Source organism: Ascaphus truei, chromosome 8, assembly GCF_040206685.1.
Source record: "Ascaphus truei isolate aAscTru1 chromosome 8, aAscTru1.hap1, whole genome shotgun sequence".
In the NCBI taxonomy this organism is placed as follows: domain Eukaryota; kingdom Metazoa; phylum Chordata; class Amphibia; order Anura; family Ascaphidae; genus Ascaphus; species Ascaphus truei.
The window spans coordinates 80862059-80883956 of NC_134490.1; the positions used below are offsets into that span (position 1 = coordinate 80862059).

Consider the following 21898-nt stretch of genomic DNA (forward strand, 5'->3'; position numbering starts at 1 on the left):
AGGGGAACCATGCTCTGCGTGGCCAAAACGGAATGATCGCCACTCTCTCTCCTCTGTCTTGCCTTCTCTTACTGATAACAACTGGTATTGGGGGTACAGGAGGGAAGATCTATGCTAGTTACAACTTCCAATCGATCGAGAGAGCGTCTATGCAGGAAGCGGCTTTGTGAGCGACACTTTAACAGACGTTTTACGAGCTTCGCGTTTTCGGCTGTAGCCATCAGATCCATCTGTGGTACGCCCCCACTTTTGAGTAATGTTGCAAAATATGTCGTCTGTTAGAGACCATTCTCCTGGCAAGACTGTTCACCGACTGACTGCCCTTGTATTTCAACTTCCTGGAATATATATTGCTGTGTAGGGCAATGTAGATGTTTTCCTGCCCGTTTGAAGATGGGACCCTTTTCTTTCAGGAACAAGGAGCTCCTTGTTCCTCGTTTCAGTATGTTACAGTAGTGATGTTGTCTTGCCTGATCCGTAAGCTTTTGCCTTCTATTTGCTTGCATTACAGCTCGTTTGTTTGGAACATTTCTCTTTGACTGGCCATTTTCCCTGTGGCGAGTGAGAACAGAGTTGAGCTCCCCAACCTGAAGCCCTTGTATCTGTGGTCCGCACAATCCAATCTCAGTCTAACAGCGTTTTGCCTGCGTCTTACTTCCTGTTCCCACCACATCAGTGATTTTTTTTATTTTTTAATTATATTTTTTTACCCGACTGAGTCAGATTCTTTTGATGCAGATCTCTTCTTGCTTTGTCCCACTAACAAAGGAAATACCGTGTTGAAATACTGCATGTGCCATCTGACCCACCTAACTACTTGTATAATGGAAGATAAATCGGTATCCTATCTTCATGCAGTGTAGAGCTTCTATGTGATTGCTGTTGCTGATGGATTTGATGTATTTTATGAGACTGTCTTTTTTTGTCGTTGGGAAGCACGACAACCCCCTTTGCTGCGCAGAACTGAACTCCCAGGAACCTTCGGTTTTGAGAGGGGGCGAGATGACTTTTGGTTTCGTTGATCACCCATCCGGCTTTTCTAAAATCCATCACCCTTGCAAGATGTTGTAAAAGGAAACTTGTGTCCTGTGCCTTTTATGAATATATATAGTCCAGATAATGAAATATTTGTATCGCCTCTTAACTCTGCAACTAAGGTCACTAGACCGAAAGGCAGTACAGTGACTTGATGACTGCCACACTGCAAACCGTAGGTATTTTTGATGGGGGTTCGCTATGTGAATGTAGGCATCCTTGAAATCTAATGAGACCATCCAGTTGTTGTGATCTACTGCGGAGATTATTGGACTCTGGGATTCCATTCAGAACTATTTACGTCTAAAGATTAGTTGATATTTTTGAAGAACTGGGCTGCCCTGAAGAAGTGTTCTTTGGTACCAGAGTAGAAGCCTTGAAACCTTTTGTTGTGATGGAAGCTTCCTTGTTTCTTGGACCTGCCAATCGTTTGTTTTGGATACTGTCCGAAATTCCAGAAAATGGTATCGTTACTATGGTGTTCACCCATGAGTCTGTGACAGACTGCGCCCAAGCGTCTTGGAAATAATGAATGCTGACCTTCAACCCAAGACGATTGGACTACTCTCATTTCATGCGAATCTAGAGCCTCTGAAGTGACTACTTCTTCCTTTTTGGGGCACGAATAAGATTACTCTGCCCTCCCCTCCAAGGTGTGGTGAAAAAATTAAACTAAATACATATAATCAGCGCTCAAACCTATAAACCCTAACCTATATACTAATTAAAATAAATAGGTGCTCTACAAAATAAGAGAGAATCCCCTTTATGGGAAACCCTACACGTGATCCCTCACAGACTATCTTGATAGAATGGGGAATGGCTGCCTCAGGAATAAAACAAGCCTATCCACAAGGCATGTATACAGAGCATGAACAACAAAAAACAAAGAACATATAACACAACACAATGATTCCTTGGCGCACTGACAGATATTAAACCTGACAAAGAGAATGTAGTCCCATGAATCAAATGATGATGAAGGATAAGATCCACAGTCCACAGTGTCCCGTTCCTTTTAGATTGGAAGCTGATCTGGGAATAAAAACAAAACAGCCATTGCGCAGTACCCTGTGGTCAGTTCCGTTCACTCCCACCGTTGCTAGCTACTTACTTAAAAGTAGATAAAAATGGGCCTCAAAAGGTTTCTTTATTTTCCTCACGGTTGGCTCCGACTTAATCCTGCTGCTGGTGACGTGATCCTTACTTCCAGCGTCAGCACCACCATAGACCGTGTGGGAACAAAGATGGGCACCAATAGTGTGATACCATAAATATTTATTGCTAAAATAACAGGGTAAAAAACATGCACTCACATGCCGAAATGCCCTATATGTGTTTTACAATGTGCCGTCCGCTTACATGGGAGGATGCCGAGGGATTGCAGGAGGAGGCTGGAGTTGGCGTGGGTCCCCGCTTCGTGGCCGCGACTCGGAGCGCCTAGTCCCTCCTCCGATGACGTCCCCGCTAATCAACCTCTTCTCCTCTCAATGGGTATGCACGTAGCAGCACGTCCTGAAAGCTCCACCCTACGCGCGTTTCGTGACTGCTGACGTCACTTCTTCAGGGGTAATGGAGCCGTGGGGGCACTGAAGGTTATTTGTACACTTGTGCATAGCGTCCGAGGGATTCCCATTGGCTAATTATCCTCACTGGGAACTCCTACTAATTGTCCGCACATGAGTGATAAAGGGCAATGTGATGACAACTAACTTAACCACTTCATGCCTAGACAGTAACAAACAACTTCTACATATACTACAGCATAATTTGTGACTGATACATATAAAAATAAGGTATAGACTATAATTAATATACTCTAATACCAATACAGCTACCAATAAAAATACCTCAATAAAAATCGATACGGCTATATATATATAAAAAATGAATAAAAAGTAACTAGCAATATTGTGGCATTTGATGCAAATATAAATTAATAGATGGCTATTAGGCTAACTCCCAGCCACTGCCAACATAGAGGACCCAGAGGCGGAAAGAGAAAAAAATGGATTTAGTGGATCAGATAACCTGGTTTCGCAATATCCAATATCAGCAGGATACAGACCTAACTATCCCTCAAAAATGCTGCCAGGTCAAATTCAATGTTGAGTCCTCTCGGGGTCATGGTTTTAATATCTGTCAGTGCGCCAAGAAATAATTGTGTTGTGTTATATGTTCTTTGTTTTTTGTTGTTCTTCCTCCCCTCCAAGGTGCTGATCTAGCGAAGCCCCTGCCCGGTCTTTAGGCTCATGTCCCTGTTATTGAATCTATTGGCTTTAAAACTGGTGAAACGCCTTATCTTCTCTTTGAGGCAAGAATATACTCTTTCCTACTGATGATTTTTTTAAAATTATGGTATCCAATTGTTTACCAAACAGTAGTTGACTTTCAAAGGGTAAGGCTACGCTTATAGTAACGGTGACATCAGGCTGCGGTCGGTGAAAAAATCAAATAGAGATGACTTCCAGCGATCGGGACCAAGCCGTCGCGTCGCGCTTACTATAAGTGCATGTGACGGCTGCAATGCATTTGTTTTGACGAGGCATTGTGTCGCTGGCACTATAAGTGCAGCCTAATACACAAAGGTTGTTCTTGGATGCGTAATCTGCACTCCATGGTCTAAGCCAGAGATCTCTTCTGGCGCCTCCAGACCACGCCACAGGCCTAGCAGCAAGCCGGACCGAGTCCAAAGATGCTTCTGCAATGAATTCTGTGGCTTGTTTCATTTCTGAAAGCGCACTGATAATGGAAGATCCTTTGAAACACTTTTTCAAGAGCTTTCTCTACATTGGAAATCCACAATTTTCATTGCTGTGGCTATTGACGTAGTTGACACTGCCGGTCTGCATTGAAGCCCCTGCTGCTAAAAATGTCCTGAGTGCATTTTCTGTTCTATCCATAGGATCTCTGAAAGAAGTAGCATCCTTAACTGGTATGGTTGTCTTCCTAGCGATCCTAGATATGGCCGTGCCCACCTTTTTAGCATATAACAGAATTCTGCATTCTATTCTTCAAACGGATACATTCTGGAACATTTCTTTGAAATTGACACCGTGTCTGGTTGAGACCTCTCTGATTTAATTAACTCTTTTGACGATGACTAGTACAAGAAATATTCTAGGTTCAAATTTGTTGAAATGGGTGAAACGTTCTGGTTACAGAATCAAATTCTTCAACCTCTGAGATTAACCTGGGGATAAAAATGTGGTTTGGTGAGGGAAAAGATTAAATGATATGCATACAAAGCCATTTTGGTGGCATTATCCAAGCACCCTAAAATTTTGGGATCCTTTGTAACTTTGGTTGCTGATTACTTTTTAAAGCCAGGGAAAATGGCATTGGAGAGAGGGGACAACCCCAGACCATTAATTTAAAATGTAGGCTGTAGAATGCTTAGCCCTTATGACAGAGCAGATATCGGGACTGATACCAAATTGTCAGAGGAAACACCCCACTCCACTCTATCAAATGCCTCCAACTTTAAGAATACCAAATGAGTCTTGGTCTCTCTCAATCTGGTACTAGAGACCTTCCTATGTACTTCCATTCCCAGCGAAAAGAAGACCCACGATTGCCCAGGAGGCCTTATTTTTACTTTCTCATTGCAGGCACAAAAGATGATGCTGGTATTTTGCCCAGGACGATGAATATGCTGTTTAACTCTATTCAAGATAACATGTATTTAAATATGGATCTAAAACCTCATAGATGTAGAGAATACAAAAGGCTGACAAAGTGCGAAGTGAAAAACGAAATTGCAATAAAAAATATGGTGCTTCGTCAAACAAAAGAGGTACGTAGAAAATGTCTGCCCCTCTACCAAGTTAATAATGGTTCAGTTGTTGGCATTTCACATTCAAACTATGTGACACAATGATTACCTTAAAGGGGTATCCTGTGTACTGGTTCAATTCTTTTTAAGCAAGATCAGTATAATTGGGTTCCTTATTTCCTTCTCATTTAATCAGGTTCATGTGCTTGTATCATGTGAAAAAAATTAATGTTTAGCTTTTTTCTGGGAACATTGAATTCAACCATATCGGCTAGTTCTGTTCTGTTTCGACTCCTTTACAAAATAAATATGGTGCTAAAAGAGCAAAACATTTTACCTGTGCCTTTTTGAGGAACGACCTGTTCACCAAATGACATTAGATAAGGATTGGTAAAATCCTTCAAATTGGTTTTATAATGGAAATGTTATAGGTTAAAATTAGGACTTGGTTTTACGTCATCAAACGGGCAAATGTACATATTGTGTGGGCAGGGCACCTTTTTATTAGGCCGTAACAAATTTGCCATGAAGCCGTGTTAAATTCTTGTATCCTTAATCTCCTGGTTTATTGAAAAGGTCATTTAGATACGTGGGGTTTTTGTTTTGTTTTTTAACACTGTAATCATGGTTTTATGTCTAGTACTTCTGCTTTGATTTTAATTGTGCTGTTCTTAAACATTCTTAGATTGATTCTCAAAGCAGCATACTGAGTAACGGTAGTAGGACCTCCGCAGATACGACTGACTCTATTGAAGATGAAGGTAAGGTATAAAAACATATGCAGCATCATCTAAAGCTACTGTTTGTTATAGTCCTTATTGCAGAATACTAAATACAATTTATTTTATTTACACCACTCCATTCCACCGTTAATTCCTTTATTGATCCTCCCCACTGCACACCTGTAAGGTAGATAAATGGAAGTGTGATTGGCTGTGTTTGCACATTCATTTGAATGGCCGTTCTTACACAATTACACTTTCCTACCAGATGAAATAACTTCAGAAGTTCTAGGGATATATGAATATTTTAAATCTAATTCTGAATAGTCAGGAAGTACAATATAATCAATATTTCAGACCACAGTGTTTTGTGCTTGTTTGTGTAATTTTCTGTTCTTTTAAACTGGGAGTGAGTTGTTTGACGTACTACAAGGCATTATTATGTTTTTTATATTTTTAGGATGGCTTCAAGATGTGCTTACAAACTTGACATGTTAAACTGTTGTGATCTTATGGCAACATCAACAATTGCATGCTGCGTTTCTCCACTCGTTCCTCTGAACGCCTCTGAACGCCTCTGGAGGAAGTCTCACACTCTCGCAGACTTCCTTCACTACAAATTTATGCTATCCTGTTTCAACTCTGGCCTCTCGCAAGCTAAACAAGCCTACTTTTCTTCACTAATCAACATGCACAAGTCTAATCCACGCCGACTGTTCTCTGTCTTTGATACTCTACTCAAACCACCCTCAGCTGCCTCTCCTTCCTCCATCTCCGCTCAGGACTTTGCTGACTATTTTAAGGAAAAGGTGGAATCCATACGTCAGAACATCCCCTCTGTTTCTTCCTCCCATCCTGCACCTCTTCCTAACTCGCCTCCTGTCTTCCTTGACTCTTTTTCCACTGTCTCAGAGGAGGATGTGTCGCTGTTGATCGCCTCTTCCCCCTCTACCACTTGCCCTCTTGACCCCATTCCCTCCCATCTCCTAAAACCTCTTGCTCCTACTATAATACCTACGCTCACACACATTTTTAACTCCTCCCTCTGCTCTGGAACCTTTCCCTCTTCCTTCAAACATGCAACAGTCATACCATTACTCAAAAACAGCAAGCTTGACCCTACCTATCTTTCTAACTATCGACCTGTCTCCCTCCTGCCTTTTGCCTCTAAACTACTTGAACGTCTTGTATTCTCTCGCTTGCTCCATTTTCTCAACACCTATTCTCTCCTAGACCCTCTACAATTTGGCTTCCGCACTGCTCACTCCACGGAAACAGTCCTCACTAAAATAACTGACGACCACCATGCTGCCAAAGACAGAGGTCATTACACTGCTCATATTACTCGACCTCTCTGCAGCATTTGACACAGTGGACCACCCTCTTCTCCTTCACATTCTCCATACTCTTGGTATTCGGAACAAAGCTCTATCCTGGATCTCCTCTTACCTCTCCCATTGTACTTTCAGTGTCTCTTCTGCTAACACCTCCTCCTCATCTATTGATCTCTCTGTGGGGGTACCCCAGGGCTCTGTCCTGGGACCTCTTCTCTTTTCTCTGTACACACTCTCTCTAGGTGACCTAATAACATCTTTTGGGTTTAAATATCACCTCTATGCTGACGACACACAAATATACTTTTTAACACCCGACCTTACACCTGCTGTACAAACCAAAGTTTCTGAATGTCTCTCTGCTATATCATCCTGGATGGCCCTCCGCCGCCTTAAACTCAACATGGCTAAAACAGAGCTCCTCATACTTCCTCCCAAACCTGGCCCTACTGCCTCCTTCCACATTACTGTTGGAACTACGATCATTCACCCAGTAGCCCAAGCACGCTGCCTAGGGGTCACACTCGACTCCTCTCTCACATTCGCCCCTCACATTAAAAATATTTCTAAAACTTGTCGCTTTTTCCTCCGCAATATAACAAAGATACGCCCTTTCCTCTGTTGCTCGACTGCTAAAACTCTGACTCAGGCCCTCATTCTCTCCCGTCTTGATTACTGTAACCTCCTGCTGTCCGGCCTTCCTGCCTCTCACCTGTCTCCCCTACAATCTATCCTAAATGCTGCTGCCAGAATCACTCTACTCTTTCCTAGATCTGTCTCAGCATCTCCCCTCATGAAATCCCTCTCCTGGCTTCCGATCAAATCCCGCATCTCACACTCCATTCTTCTCCTCACTTTTAAAGCTTTACACTCTTCTGCCCCTCCTTACATCTCAGCCCTAATTTCTCACTATGCACCATCGAACCATTGCGTTCTGCTCAAGGATGTCTTCTTTCTACCCCCTTTGTATCTAAAGCCCTCTCCCGCCTTAAACCTTTTTCACTGACTGCCCCACACCTCTGGAATGCCCTTCCCCTCAGTACCCGACTAGCACCCTCTCTATCCACCTTTAAGACCCACCTTAAGACACACTTGCTTAAAGAAGCATATGAATAGCACTGTGGATATTCTGAACATATGATACATAAAGCTTGGCCCCCTGCAGACGCACTTACCAGAACTCCCTCCTACTGTCTCTGTACGCTCTCCCTACCTACCAATTAGACTGTAAGCTCCTCGGGGCAGGGACTCCTCTTCCTTAATGTTACGTTTATGTCTAAAGCACTTATTCCCATGATCTGTTATTTATATTATCTGTTATTTATTTGATTACCACATGTATTACTACTGTGAAGCGCTATGTATATTAATGCCGCTATATAAATAAAGACATACAATACAAGGGCTTTTGCAACACTTCCCATACTTTTTGAAATCCCAACCGAACAATCACAATATCAGAGAATTCTCTGAATTTGGCCGAAAAATCTAATTTTAGCAAATGTATTGACTAATAATACATAATTTAATAAAGAAGTGCCTCTTTACCGATTTTTGCTTCTCTCATTGGATTCACAGTTGCGGGAAGCTCCCAGAATTCTTTAAGTGTCATATCACAGTTGGATGAACATATGAGAGAATCTGAACAGTTCAAATTAAATGTGGACAGTTCTGTAAAATTTTCTGTCTGGGTTTCCTTCTGCGAAATATACAACGAGAACATTTATGACCTGTTGGATCCTATATCGTGTGATAAATTCTGTAAGCGGAAGACTCTGCGCCTTGCTCAAGATATTAAAGGATTTTCTTTTGTTAAAGGTGAGTTTATGATTTAACTGTAAAATTGACACTGTACCATCGGGCCAATCTTTACTTATTTTCTGTAGTAAAATTGATTCTTGGCTTCTGGTGGCATCTTTTAGAACCATCGACTTTTCCAAAACGTGTGTTCTATTGCCCTTTTTTTCCTTATCGGACAGCACCTCACCTTCATTAGAGTAGGTTTTACTGCCCTTATCCCTCTGTATTTGACTAGTTCTTATAGCATTTCACAGTATGTGTGTTGTAGTTATATTGGATGAAGCGGCATATTGAATTGTAGATGGTGGTTAGTTTGCAAAGGTTGAGTTTGGGGTGCTGTACCATATATTATGTCCCCATACTCTATACTTGGTATTAGCGTCTGCTGCGCGATGCGCTTTCGAACCAGCAGACTATGGCTGCGGCCCTGCTGGCGCTGATCGCGCTTATGCTTGAGTGGTGACATCACCAACTCTCCAAGCATGAGCGCGGATGTCCTGTGAATTTTGTGCGTGCGGGGGGGCGAGGGGAGGGGGCGTTTGGGGGGAAGGGTTGCATGGGGGTCCTATTGAGCGCACTTCGAACACTTTTTTTTTTTGACTTGCCAAGCATGGGAGAGCGTTGTCCGCGCGCGCCGCGTGAGTGGTGATGTGAGAATTTACTTTGTACAAAGTGAACTCGGCAAGCGCCGCCTGCTCAGCACTAGCGGGGGGACACAGCCAAAGTCTGAGGCCCCACTGCACGAGCCTGCACGTTCGCCTTGCAACCTGGCTGCGCGCGTAGAGTGCTATAATGCGTTTTGAGGCGCGGGGACGTGGACAAAACGGGCTGTGGGCGCAGCCAAGATGAGGGGGCGGGGCCATGACGCCGACCAAACTTGGGGAAAAAAATCCACAGCGCGCTCACACAGAACACACACAGCGCGCTCACACAGAACACACACAGCGCGCTCACACAGAACACACACAGCGCGCTCACACAGAACACACACAGCGCGCTCACACAGAACACACACAGCGCGCTCACACAGAACACACACAGCGCGCTCACACAGAACATACACAGCGCGCTCACACAGAACACACACAGCGCGCTCACACAGAACACACACAGCGCGCTCACACAGAACACACACAGCGCGCTCACACAGAACACACACAGCGCGCTCACACAGAACACACACAGCGCGCTCACACAGAACACACACAGCGCGCTCACACAGAACACACACAGCGCGCTCACACAGAACACACACAGCGCGCTCACACAGAACATACACAGCGCGCTCACACAGAACACACACAGCTCGGCATACTTCTCCCGCTCCCCAGCCACTCTGATTTGGCTCCCTGCCACACCACGTGACGCGTCGCCACTCGGGATCACAAACAGGCTGTAGTCCCTGCCGGCTGACTCGTCACAGTGCGCACTGAGCCTGGGAGCACGGAGGGACCGGGGACAGCCAGGGAGCAGGTAAGGGACTGGTGAGAGGCGCATGTGCCGCTGGCTGCACTGGGGACCTACCCTTAGGGATGATTTGTTCCTCTAAAGTACACCTAATTTGGCTTAGGTTTTGGATGTCAGGGTACCAATGTGAAACCCAAATGTTTAAATGCGAGTCAAACCATGTGCCCAGATATTTAAAACTAGTAACTGGGGCTAGGATGGTGTTTAGAGCTGGTTCTGATTGGAAGCTCTCAATTTAGCCTTGATCCCAAATACCATTGTTAGTCTTGTCGGCTGCCATTGGGAGCGTGTAGACTAATTCTCTCACGGGAATTGTGGATTAACGTTGCATTCAAACATATAAAAGTGCCTTTCACTTCCTTTCAGTTTTAGTATTGTGAACATTTCCCCCCCCCTCTGCCATAGCAATATGACGTCCCATGGTGACACATCTCGAGAAGTAGTCTGAAGCAAGGTAAGTGAAGTTTACAAAGGCATTCGCTGCTTCCCCGGCACTTAAATTAAGTGCCTTCGGGACGCGTGCAGGGCCTCTGTAAACCCCCGCAGATAATATTGCGCTCTTCAGTTTGCGCACCCCAGATCTAAACCATTCTTTAAGGGTATGGTTGTCCCTTTTTCTGTGGCCTTAACAAATACATATACACACTTGCTTTCTTCCACAGATCTCCAATGGATACAAGTTTCTGATGCAAAAGAAGCATGTAGAATTTTGGCTTTAGGAAAAAAGTTTCAAAGTATTGCGTGCACTAAGCTGAATAGTTTGTCCAGTAGAAGGTAAGCATGCGTTAATAACTGTATGCGTTAATAACTGTATTGCTTACTATGCAAGTTTAAAACCTTTTTTGCTTTTTGTGTTGTTCTACGCCTGTTTATTGAAGAATACTCCTAATGAATCTAATGCTTAATCTGTGTTTTATCCATTTCAATCTATTAAAATGCTGAAAGTTACTTAATGAGTCTGATGGGCAAAGAATACTTTGTTATCTTTGCAGTTGAAATTGAGGAAAATGAGGGTCAATTGTTGTGTAAAATACATTAACAAATTGCTTTCTTTCAGTCACAGCATATTTACGGTTCGGCTATTAAGAATTAAAGATGCAAATAATCCGCAAGTGATAAAAGTCAGTGAGTAAGTGTGAATTATTTTTCTAGTTAATGCAAATTCTCATTAACGAGTGCAAAAAAAAGTAATTAAAAAAAAAATTTAATTTTTTTTTTAAGACTCTCGCTGTGTGATTTGGCCGGATCTGAAAGATGCACGAAGACACAGAATGATGGAGAAAGATTAAAAGAGAGTGGGAACATAAACACATCTTTGCTGATTCTTGGCAAATGTATCAATGCACTGAAGAACAGTCAGCAATCAAAGTAGGTGCAGCGTGTGTATCTTTCAGCAGGACATTCCTCAAGGTTTTGCATTTGCTAATTACAGCTTAAGCCCGTTATAGCGCGGTCCTCGGGGGCCACCCGCGACCACCGCATTATAATTTTTTTTGTGGTGGTACCGCGTTTGCCGGAGGGGGAAAGCTGAGAACTCTCCCACCATTCCCAGACCCGGTGGGGCAGCGGCAACAGCACGCAGCACTTACCCGGCATCTGGCAGCTCTTCTCCCTGTCTCTGCTTCCTGCTTCTGCTTCCGTCTTGCGAGAGCAAGCTCCCTTAAAGAGACTGTGTGTATCTGTTTGTGTGTATATTTGACTGTGTGTGCTGTGTGTGTGTGTGCAGTGTGTGTGTGCAGTGTGTGTGTGTTGTGTGTGTGTGTGTGTTGTGTGTGTGTTGTGTGTGTGTTGTGTGTGTGTTGTGTGTGTGGTGTGTGTGTTGTGTGTTGTGTGTTGTGTGTTGTGTGTTGTGTGTGTGTTGTGTGTGTGTGTTGTGTGTGTGTGTTGTGTGTGTGTGTTGTGTGTGTGTGTGTGCAAAAAAACGTACATATTTTTTTTTTTTTTTTTAATTCTGGGTCCACGCTCAAATTGCGTTATAAGCGGATCGCGCTATAACGGGGTTGAGCTGTATAATGCAACAAGGTTTGACTCGTAAATAAAAAAATATTCGATTATTGATCTGTGTTGGTCAGTGAGACAGTCTTTAGCACCTTTTCCAAATCAACCAAGAATTCATAAGTTTTAGTGCTCTAGTTTGATTTTTGTTCGAAGTTAATTTATTTAGTCACTATACTTGTTAATAGTTTAACTGTCCTGTATATTTATTTTCAATTAACAAACACTAAAATGTTCGAGTTATTGCAGTCATGGATGTATTAATTGTGAGAAAGCACCAGTCAATGTATTTCAGTGTTATACAGGCATACCCCGGTTTAAGGACACTCGGTTTAAGTACACTCGCCAGTAAGGACATATCGCCCAATAGGCAAACGGCAGCTCACGCATGCGCCTGTCAGCACGTCCTGAACAGCAATACCAGCTCCCTACCTGTACCGAAGCTGCGCGCAAGCGGGGAGACTATAGAGCCTGTTACAAATGCATTATTTACATCACTTATGCCCGTATATGACGATTGCAGTACAATACATGCATCAATAAGTGGAAAAAAGGTAGTGCTTCACTTTAAATACATTTTCGCTTTACATACATGCTCCGGACCCGTTGTGAATGTTAATGCGGGGTATGCCTGTAGTTTTAGTTCATTTAAATTGCCTCACTTTTTTTTTTTTAAATTTCAATTTAGGCTTCAACAGCATGTGCCCTTTCGAGAGAGCAAGCTTACCCACTACCTGCAAAGTTTTTTCAGTGGGAAAGGCAAAGTGTGCATGATTGTAAATATCTGCCAAACTGCATCCGCTTATGATGAGACTCTTAACGTGCTCAAGTTCTCAGCTGTTGCACAAAAGGTATGTCTTCTAGGGAAAAAGGAGTTAGGAAAGTCCTAACTACATTAGAAAGGAAGGTGTATAAATGGCCTACAGTATAGAACACATCTGTTGTCAAAAGCAATGCCACATTTTGTATTCTTGACATTTTCTTTTGCCCACATTATGCATTCCGATTTTTATTCCCGCTTGTCACAAGCGAAAACCAATTTTCTTCTACATCGGCTATGGCAGACGCTAATGGTTTAATGTCTCCATCCAGCAGAGGTTAGGACCGAGCACTTCCGAGACCACTATAATATGGCCATTTCTTGTCCTAAGATGAGAGAAGGGACATCTGCCGGTTTATCTGCAGTTTTGTTTCCTTTTTGGACATTTCCTTCAGGCGAGCCGTTAAGCTGCCCTGATTAGAGGAAGTGGAATCCCTTGCTCCCACCTGAAGACCAGCCACTTTCCAGCCACTTTATAGCTTTGATCCAGCATGAGCGATACACTACCCTGTTCTCTGTGCCTGAAGGTGTCCTCCCCTGGGATCCGTCAGGGCGGTAGAACTGCATGGTGCAGAATCTGACTTGCACCTGAGCATGGGGCCTGCACTGCACAGTGCATCGGCGTCTTTAGGCCGCATCCATGGTTATCACGACTGCGGCGAGATCAACGTGATGTGCCTCTGAGGCTGTCCCGAGAGCGCACGATCAGAAGTGCTCGCGATGCACGAGGAAACAAATACATTTGTTTCTTCGCGCGACAGTCGGGTCACGTGAGTGATTCGCCCAATGAGGCGAACCAGCTCCTATAATGACACGCCCCCTCATCACGTGCAATTTAGAGCTCACAAATAGCTGAAGCTAGATGCAAGCGTGAAGCCACTAGCACGATCACACGCACGCACCATGGCCTTATTGACCTCTCTTGGAACAAGACGTCTCTCCCGGAGGTTTTTGTATTTTTTTTCCCCCTCCAGAGGGAGGCTGGATCTTGATGCCGTTGTATCCCTGGTGGCTCATGGTTCGGCAGCATTTCAACTCTTTCTGCTGTTGCAGGGGATCAGAAAGCTGAGCAGCCTCAGCGGGAAGCTCTGGTTGTGGACCTAGTAAAGCGGTCTCTAAATATTGCACGGTGTGATGTCAAGCTATCAGTAACTTTACCCCAAGAGGTTTTGTGCAGACTATGTTAAAAAGATGACTAATGAAGAAAATTCAGCGCAATTACATTTAGTTGATTGGATGAAAACTTTGTTCATGTAGTCCTTCAATAAGTTGCTGTCTGAGGGTTCTTTAAAAAGTCCCCGATCAGATTTCTTTGGCTCTGTCTGCAGGCTGACGGCTTGGTCCCCCTTTTAAAAACATTTTTTTTAAATCATTTTGAGCAGGTGAATGTTCTTTCTCCGAGGAAGAGGAGACCCAAACAGATGTGGGTCCTCTAGTACTTCAGAATAAACACCACAGCCCATCTTATTAAGAATGAGGACAATATGGAAGATGCCAGAGAGGAACTGGGAGTTCTTCCCGGTTCACAATTCTATCAAAGTAGATTGTGAGGGTGGAATGAGCATTGCTGGGTAAAGGATGACCAAGAAATCTGTGACACTGTATTTCAATGAGAGAGATTGCAGTGGCTGGAGAATACAAACAAAAGTGGATGCAGCAATTGCCAAAATGGCGAGTAACACAATGATTTCCCTAGAAGCTAGTTCATCTTTTTATGATCCCATGAATTGGCAAATAGAGGGTGGCTTACGCTAACAATACTACTCTATTGAGCAACACTGAAATCTGCACTGGCCTGTATTTCGCAGACAGTCAGGATCTGGATAACAAATCTGGAGGTTAGAATTGAATCTGAAACATCTAGGCAGAAGTTACTGAAGGACTTCTCAAATCTAAAAGATTCAATACACTGTGCAATGGATATTAGTCTTGCAGCACAATCTTCAGGCATACTCATTGGCTGCAAGGAGAGTGCTATGGCTCAAGCCTTGAGCAGCAAATGCCTCCTCCAAGATTAGGCTAGGGTCTATTTTATTGGGGTTGGGGGGGAGTTTATCTTTTCAGTGAACCACTAGATATCTCCAAGATGATGGGAGGAAAAGGTCACTATCTGCTCCAACAGAAGAGATCACATTTTCATAATTGGTCCTGCCTCAAGGGTGAATTTCCCAGGAGGCAGGATCCTATATAATGGGTACAGCCTATAAGATGAATTGGGATTCATACCAGCAGCAGCCCTGGAGTCGTAATCGCACCAGACCTCCTCATACCAGTCGAGTGACCATCAAGAAGCAAACTCCCTGTAGGGCATTAGACTGCGATCCAGAAGGCAATGCTGGTCAGCAGCAGGGTTTCTTGATCATTGGGTCCAAAGGATAGACTACTGGGTTCGACAGATTATAGTCCAGCGTTATTCCTTGGTGCTTCTAAAGATACCAGGACATCATTTCAAGGAGTTGCCCCTCAAACAATCCAGAAAATCTGGTCTTAAAACAGGCAATTCAAGACCTGCAGGCCAATGCTGCAATTCAGCAAGTTACGCCTTCTCAGAGACAAAATAGTTTATTTGGTCCTGTTAGTGCTGAAAACATCTGGAGGATTCAGTGTGATTCTAAAGGAGGTCAGTACCTCTTAGCATCCGGCACGTCAACATGGAGTCATTGAGGGAAAAGGGAGCATTTCTGGTCTTGAATTGTTTTTTTTTTTTTTTTTTTTTCCATGATGCCGGTCTCTATATTCCGATTAAAAAAAAAAACCGCACTGCACGCTCCAAATGTTGTCTCGACAGCCAGCCCTTCCTTTTAGACTGGTCACCGCACCCACAACCTTCATAAAGCAGTGGTGGCAGCATTGCAAAGGCAGGCTTTTTCGTAGTCCCATACGTGGACGACTGTATGGCCAAGTCTCCAAGGAATATTTACGTATAGTGCAGTGTGGGTTGTCAACTAAAAGAGCAATTTTGTGCAAGCTCAAGTCATTACATTTTTAGGATTTGTACACGACACATGCGCACCTGGTGTTACTGCTGATTTCCCAAAGTCCACAGAATTATAAAGGAAGCTTGAATTTTCAGCAAGCTCTCAACCCTCTCAAGGACACAGTTTATGCACCTAATAGGACTCCTCAATTTAGTTAGATGTGGTTCCTTGGGCTACTTTTCATCTCTGGACACTGAAGTCCCAGACCAAATTTCAGAATCCTGTTATTACCAATCACAAGACTATTTTCTGTGGGGACCACAATCCAACCCTTTCGGAAGGTCTAACTGATTCTTCCGATCAAGCAAGTCTCTCAGTAGTGGGTGTGATTGGTCAGGGTTAAGTGATTTCAAGAGCTCTGGTCAAATCCAAGAGAAGCCTTCTGATCAATGTATTGTAGGTTCAAGTTGTATTCCTTCAGACCACACTGAAGCTTTCTCCATTAAGAATTCCGTCCAACAATGTTACCGCAGTAGCATATATAAACCAGAAAGGAGGAACAAGGAGCCTGCGAGTTCTCAACAAAGTTTCTATCTTATATTACAGGAGGCACAAACTATGAAGCTGGTTTTCCATACACCCAGTAAACTGAACCAGGAAGTTTTCAATTAATATAGAAATTGGGTCAACTATATGTCTATTTTTGATCGTATCATCTGTCAACAAAAAAGTAGACTTGTCAAGATGGCACGACCCGGAAGGGATAGCCTGGGATGCCTTCTTGATAACTTGGAATTTCCACCTGGATTAAATCATTACTACGTTTCCTCTTCCTCAGCAGGTGATAAACAAGATCAAGGGAGACATTGCTCGAGGATTTGTGATAGCCCTAACAGATTTTGTTTGCGGATTTAAGGTGTTTTTTGTAGGAGCCGTGGGATTCTCCCAGTATTTCCGTAAATGTTCACTCTAAAGTCTGGTTCACTTCCTCAATTCTTGAGGTTGACATCGTGGAACTTCAGCTTCATTAAAGATATAGGGATTCTCTTGAGGTTAAATCTACATCTGTGTTCCAAGAAACAAGTGACATCTAGAGCCTATTATCGGATTTGGATGTTTATCCTCTGGTGTAACATAAGGAACGTGGAACCCATGCAGCTGGGAGTCCATATATTGTAAATATAGCGAAATGTAGGCACTAACTATATTAAGAAATACTTGGTGACTCCGCACAACAAATATTTGGTCCAATTACCATTAATACAATAGTGTAATCAAAAAGGTTTACTTAACCTTGTATTTTATGAACGTAGCAGGCCAAGATAAAGGAATTCCAATTCCTCAAAGTTTGTGGTGAAAAAATTATCTTGGGTCACTTATCTCAGAAAACAAAGTATAATGCATAGAATTGCTACAATATTTGTGAGAAAGATTCAGTGTAAGTGTCAAACTTAAATCCATATATAATCAGACACTAAATTCAGTTTGAGATGAGCGCAAGATAATGATTGCACGATAATATATTGGACTTCCTTCAGCAGGGATTTCAGAAGGGATTGAAGCTGGCATCTGACGGTCCAGGTTTCTGCATCGGTTGCATTCTGTCAAACAAATTGCCCTCGATCCTATGATTGCTTGAATTATGAGTCGTTTCTAGAATTTGGACCTATAAGGATACCTGTTCCTTAGTGGGACCTGATCCTGGTTCTGAAACCTCTCTCGCTTTCAGTCTTTTGAACCAGTTTATGATCGGTCTATGAATTTACTCATTATTTTAATGTTGTTTTTGGTACTGTTGATTACAACCGCGCAAGGATTTGGGGAGCTCCTTGCTTTACCCTGATGTGAACCGTTCTATCACAGACAAGACAGTGATGAGGATCGGTCCCTATTTTCAAACTAAAGTGGTCAGATTTTCATATCCGTCAGAATATTTTATCTGACCCCATCTTGCGATGAGAAACGTCAGTGGGACAATGTAGTAGAGTTCTTACCACATATACATGCACGTGCACATAGGACTGACAGTGTTGGGAAGAGCTCACCGTGGCTTGTGTTTTGACGTATATAGGAAGGGTCTGGCAACATGTTGCCTTGATGTCTAGATGGATCAAGGCAGCTATTTGCAAAACCTATAGAAAAGCAGGGTAGAAGCCAGCTATAGCCCTCCATCTACCAGGGCCACGGCAGCTTCATGGGCTGAAAAGGCTTAAGCCTCTGCACAGAAAATATGTAAAGCAGCAAACTGGTCGTCTTGACACACACTTGCTAAGCATTACCGGCTGAATGTTCAATCATCGAGGGATACAAGATTGGGATACAAGATTTGGATACAATCAAATACAAGATTTATTTTTGCCTTTTTGCCTTTCCTGCCCCCCCCCCCTCAACGTTATCCTGGTTATAACGCGGTCTCATTATGTGGACCCAGAGTAGCGTGTTATAATGGGGTTCAGCTGTATTAACAATATCACTGTGTACACACAAGATGAACTTTTTGATGCATGCCTTCACTTACTAGAGGTTTTAATCTAGAGTAAATTCAGATGTAGAAAACGCTGTGTTCATTGTTACACAGGGTCAAAACCCAACAGTTTAACATTAACCTCTCTACTGCCTCATGAGCACATTGCAGTACTGTACAAGCTAATCTTGTTTCTCTTCCTACTATCCCGCCCTTTTTTTTTTTAAATGTAATTTTTTTTTTTTTTTTTAAATATGTATGCACACAGGTTCTTATTTTGGATTCTTGCAAGACTTCAGATGGTTTATCCAGCTGTCAGAAAAAAAGTGCTAGGGAACTTTCGTTCATAATAAATAATGCTGACAAGATGTGTAGATCAAGAAAAAGAGCGACGATGCACTGGGAGTCACCTATGGAGACTGTGACAGAAGAGGGAGATAGGGAGATAGAAGAGCACTTTGAGGGTGATGTGTCTGTTAGCGCTACCGATGAAGAGGACGATCAGGAGGATGATCAAGATCAAGCGGACAATGACATTATCATGAAGGTTGATGAGCATCAGGTGTGTATCGCATGACTACATTCAGGTTATTGGATGTTAATGGGAAAGGTTTGTCATAACTTTATAATCAATGTAATACAATATCAATATGTTTATGCCATGGCCGGTTCTATCTCTGCATGCCAAGTGACTTCTGAAAGTCTGGGATAGAATCAATGTTTTCGCTAAAACACTAAACACACACAGTAATCTGCTTTTATTTTATTTTTCATTACTTTTGTAGATTTTTTTTCTTTCTTCCAAGTGTGCAATTTATTTTTTGTACTCTGTTGATCTTAGAAACTTCTGGACATTGTAGAAGAACTGAAAACTAAGCTGGTTAAAGAGAGAAAAGATAAGTTTTTAATGGAAATAAAAATCCGTGAAGAAGTAGCTGAAGAGTTTACTCAACATTTCATGCAACGCGAAAACGACTTTAGGTAATTTTTTTTACATTTATTTTTTAAATATGCTTTCCCCTGAGTATCTTGTAATGTTCCTGCAAGTGGTAACTTAAAAATAACAGGAATGTTTTTGCAATTTTCCAGAGCGCTTTCATCCCTGATTTGCAGAGATGAATAACTTTGTTGCTCATTTTGCATTTGCTTCCACTCATCTTGGGTTCTAAAGCAGTAGCTGCATCAATTACCTGTTATAAATATATAGACAGACAGTCTTGGCAAGCTCAAAGCCCCAAACTATAATAGAAACAAATACCCACGTTGTGCACTCACAGAAATGCTTACATTATGATTATAAATTAGCTTGTACTTGTAGTAATTAATATCAATAGTAATAAGACAAATGAATGTTGATACAAAAATATTGAAGTATGGGGAAAAAAATAATGTCTATAAGGGTATAGACAGCAGTAGAAAAAATATAGACAATATATATAGATAATAAATATAGAAAAAATATTATAAAATATATAAATATAAAAATAAGACGAATGAATAGACAGCAGTAGGAAAATGTAACTTTGAGGCAATATAATGGTGTTCTCAAATGTCACTATATAAAGTAACTAAACCAAGCTTTTGCTGCTTTCATTGGAATGATCCTTGACCCCGGAATTGAACAGAACCTAAAAGAAACGGCAAAGAAAAGCCTCCGATGGTGAAGTATATCAAGCGAATTTAATAGATAAATAAAATAAATAAATGCACTTGCACATTGTGCTAGCAATAAATGTGAGTATAGTACACACTGGGCCTGACTCCCAAGCCCCGCGTCTCCCCTTTGTTGCTCCTGGTCGCAGCTCTGATGTTCTGCTTCTCCTTCCTCGTGACATTCCCCGGGGTCCTGCAGTGATAGTGGAGCTTGGTAACGTCTGAAGGGGGCGTGACTAGCACAGACGCCAGCTACCAGGGATTTCTTCTACGCATTTCACTAGACTAGCTTTGTCATTTCCCTATAACCACGTCACTGTAAACCCATTTAAGCAGGTCCTACACTAGCAATATTATATGCTCATGTAGTTCTTCGGCTGCATAGAGGGCAAAGCACTGCAGCATGGGGTGCGTGACATCTCTTCGGTGCCTAAAGGGTGAACATTTAAGAAACTCTTTATGAGCTACAGTACAGTGCCCTGTAAGAAACACGTGCAGAGGTACATCCAGGGAGATATATTTCGAGAAAATTAAACCATGGGTTTTAGTCAGCCCTTCACTTTAGACACACATTCACACAAATGGCCTATAATACCCAACTCCACCCCTTTATAAAAAAATTTTTTTATCCGTTTTAATTTGACCCAGTATCCAAAGAGATTATACAATTGCTCCTCAAATTAAAACAAAGCAGCCAATGTGGACCCGACTTACTACAATCTAAGTTCCTAAGACTTGGTGCCCCAGCCATTGCCAAACCAATTGCGTCCATAGTCAACTCTATCCTGTCTGCAGGCCATATCCCTAAGACCTGGAAAACTGCCAGAGTTGTCCCAATCTTCCAAGTGGGGACAAAAACACTGTCTCAAACTACAGACCAATTTCTCTTCTCTCAATATTATACAAAGTCATGGAAAAATGTGTCCACTCCCAATTAAGCGATTACTATACCAAGACAAATTTCCCTAGCCAATTCCAATCTGGCTTTCGCCCCAAACACTCAACCGTAACTACCCTGCTTAACGTTTGCAATGAAATTCAGTGTGGAATGGAATGGGGACAACTCACTGGTTCAATATTCCTAGATTTTGCAAAGGCTTTTGATACTGTTGATCATGCTATCCTGCTTAACAAACTCCAGTGCTCTGGAATAGGTAGGACTGAAACCAGTTTAAAGTACGCTTCCCTATCAGGTGGATCCCAACATTTGTCCATCTCGGGCTCTAACTCCAACCCCTTGGACATCACCTGTGGTGTCCCGCAAGTCTCTGTTCTGGGGCCCCTACTCTTCTCAATGTTCCTCAATGAGCTACCCACAGCTTGTAAGGAAGCTCCAATACACATGTATGCCGATGACACAATCCTATTTGCACACAGTCATAGCCTCTCCGACCTTGAGCACATACTTCAGTCTGACCTTTTTTTGAGTCTCGAATACTGGATTTCCCAAAACTGTTTTTAAACACTGACAAGACTGTAACAATGGTATTTGGGACCAATGGAAAAGATACTGTAAAGAAGGCAGTCACTGCTCCACTGATCAGAGGAAGGAAGCAAACCGCAAATAAAAATAAGTTCTTTATTCATCCAAAAAGTAGACATACATGGAGCCAGGAACCCTGACGCGTTTCGTCCTTGCAAAAAGACTTTATCAAAGAGTATTTGGGACCAAGACTAAAAAGCTTCCTGTGACTGAGCTCCAGATCAGTACCAACGCTAACACCAGAGCCAACGGTAATACCACCCTAACTCCTGTTACTAGTTTTAAATACCTGGGCACATGGCTTGACTCCCACTTAACATTCGAGATGCACATTGATGCCCTGACATCCAAAACCAATGCCAAACCAGGAGTACTTTGAAGGAACAAATCCTCCCTAAGTCTGCTGGTCAGAAAGCGTATCGCACAGCAGAT

At 42.6% G+C, this 21898-nt stretch overlaps 1 protein-coding gene across 2 annotated transcripts in view; it reads left to right on the forward strand.

The window, feature by feature from the left end:
- KIF20B (kinesin family member 20B) overlaps positions 1-21898 on the forward strand; it is an 83408-nt gene that overhangs the window by 10026 nt on the left and 51484 nt on the right. For both annotated transcript variants that reach the window (XM_075612841.1, XM_075612842.1), the window contains exons 6-14: positions 4647-4831; positions 5496-5571; positions 8445-8684; positions 10796-10907; positions 11191-11262; positions 11355-11501; positions 12817-12979; positions 18599-18892; positions 19172-19311. In XM_075612841.1, the coding sequence (XP_075468956.1) occupies positions 4647-4831; positions 5496-5571; positions 8445-8684; positions 10796-10907; positions 11191-11262; positions 11355-11501; positions 12817-12979; positions 18599-18892; positions 19172-19311 (1429 nt within the window). The remainder of the gene's footprint in view (positions 1-4646; positions 4832-5495; positions 5572-8444; positions 8685-10795; positions 10908-11190; positions 11263-11354; positions 11502-12816; positions 12980-18598; positions 18893-19171; positions 19312-21898) is intronic.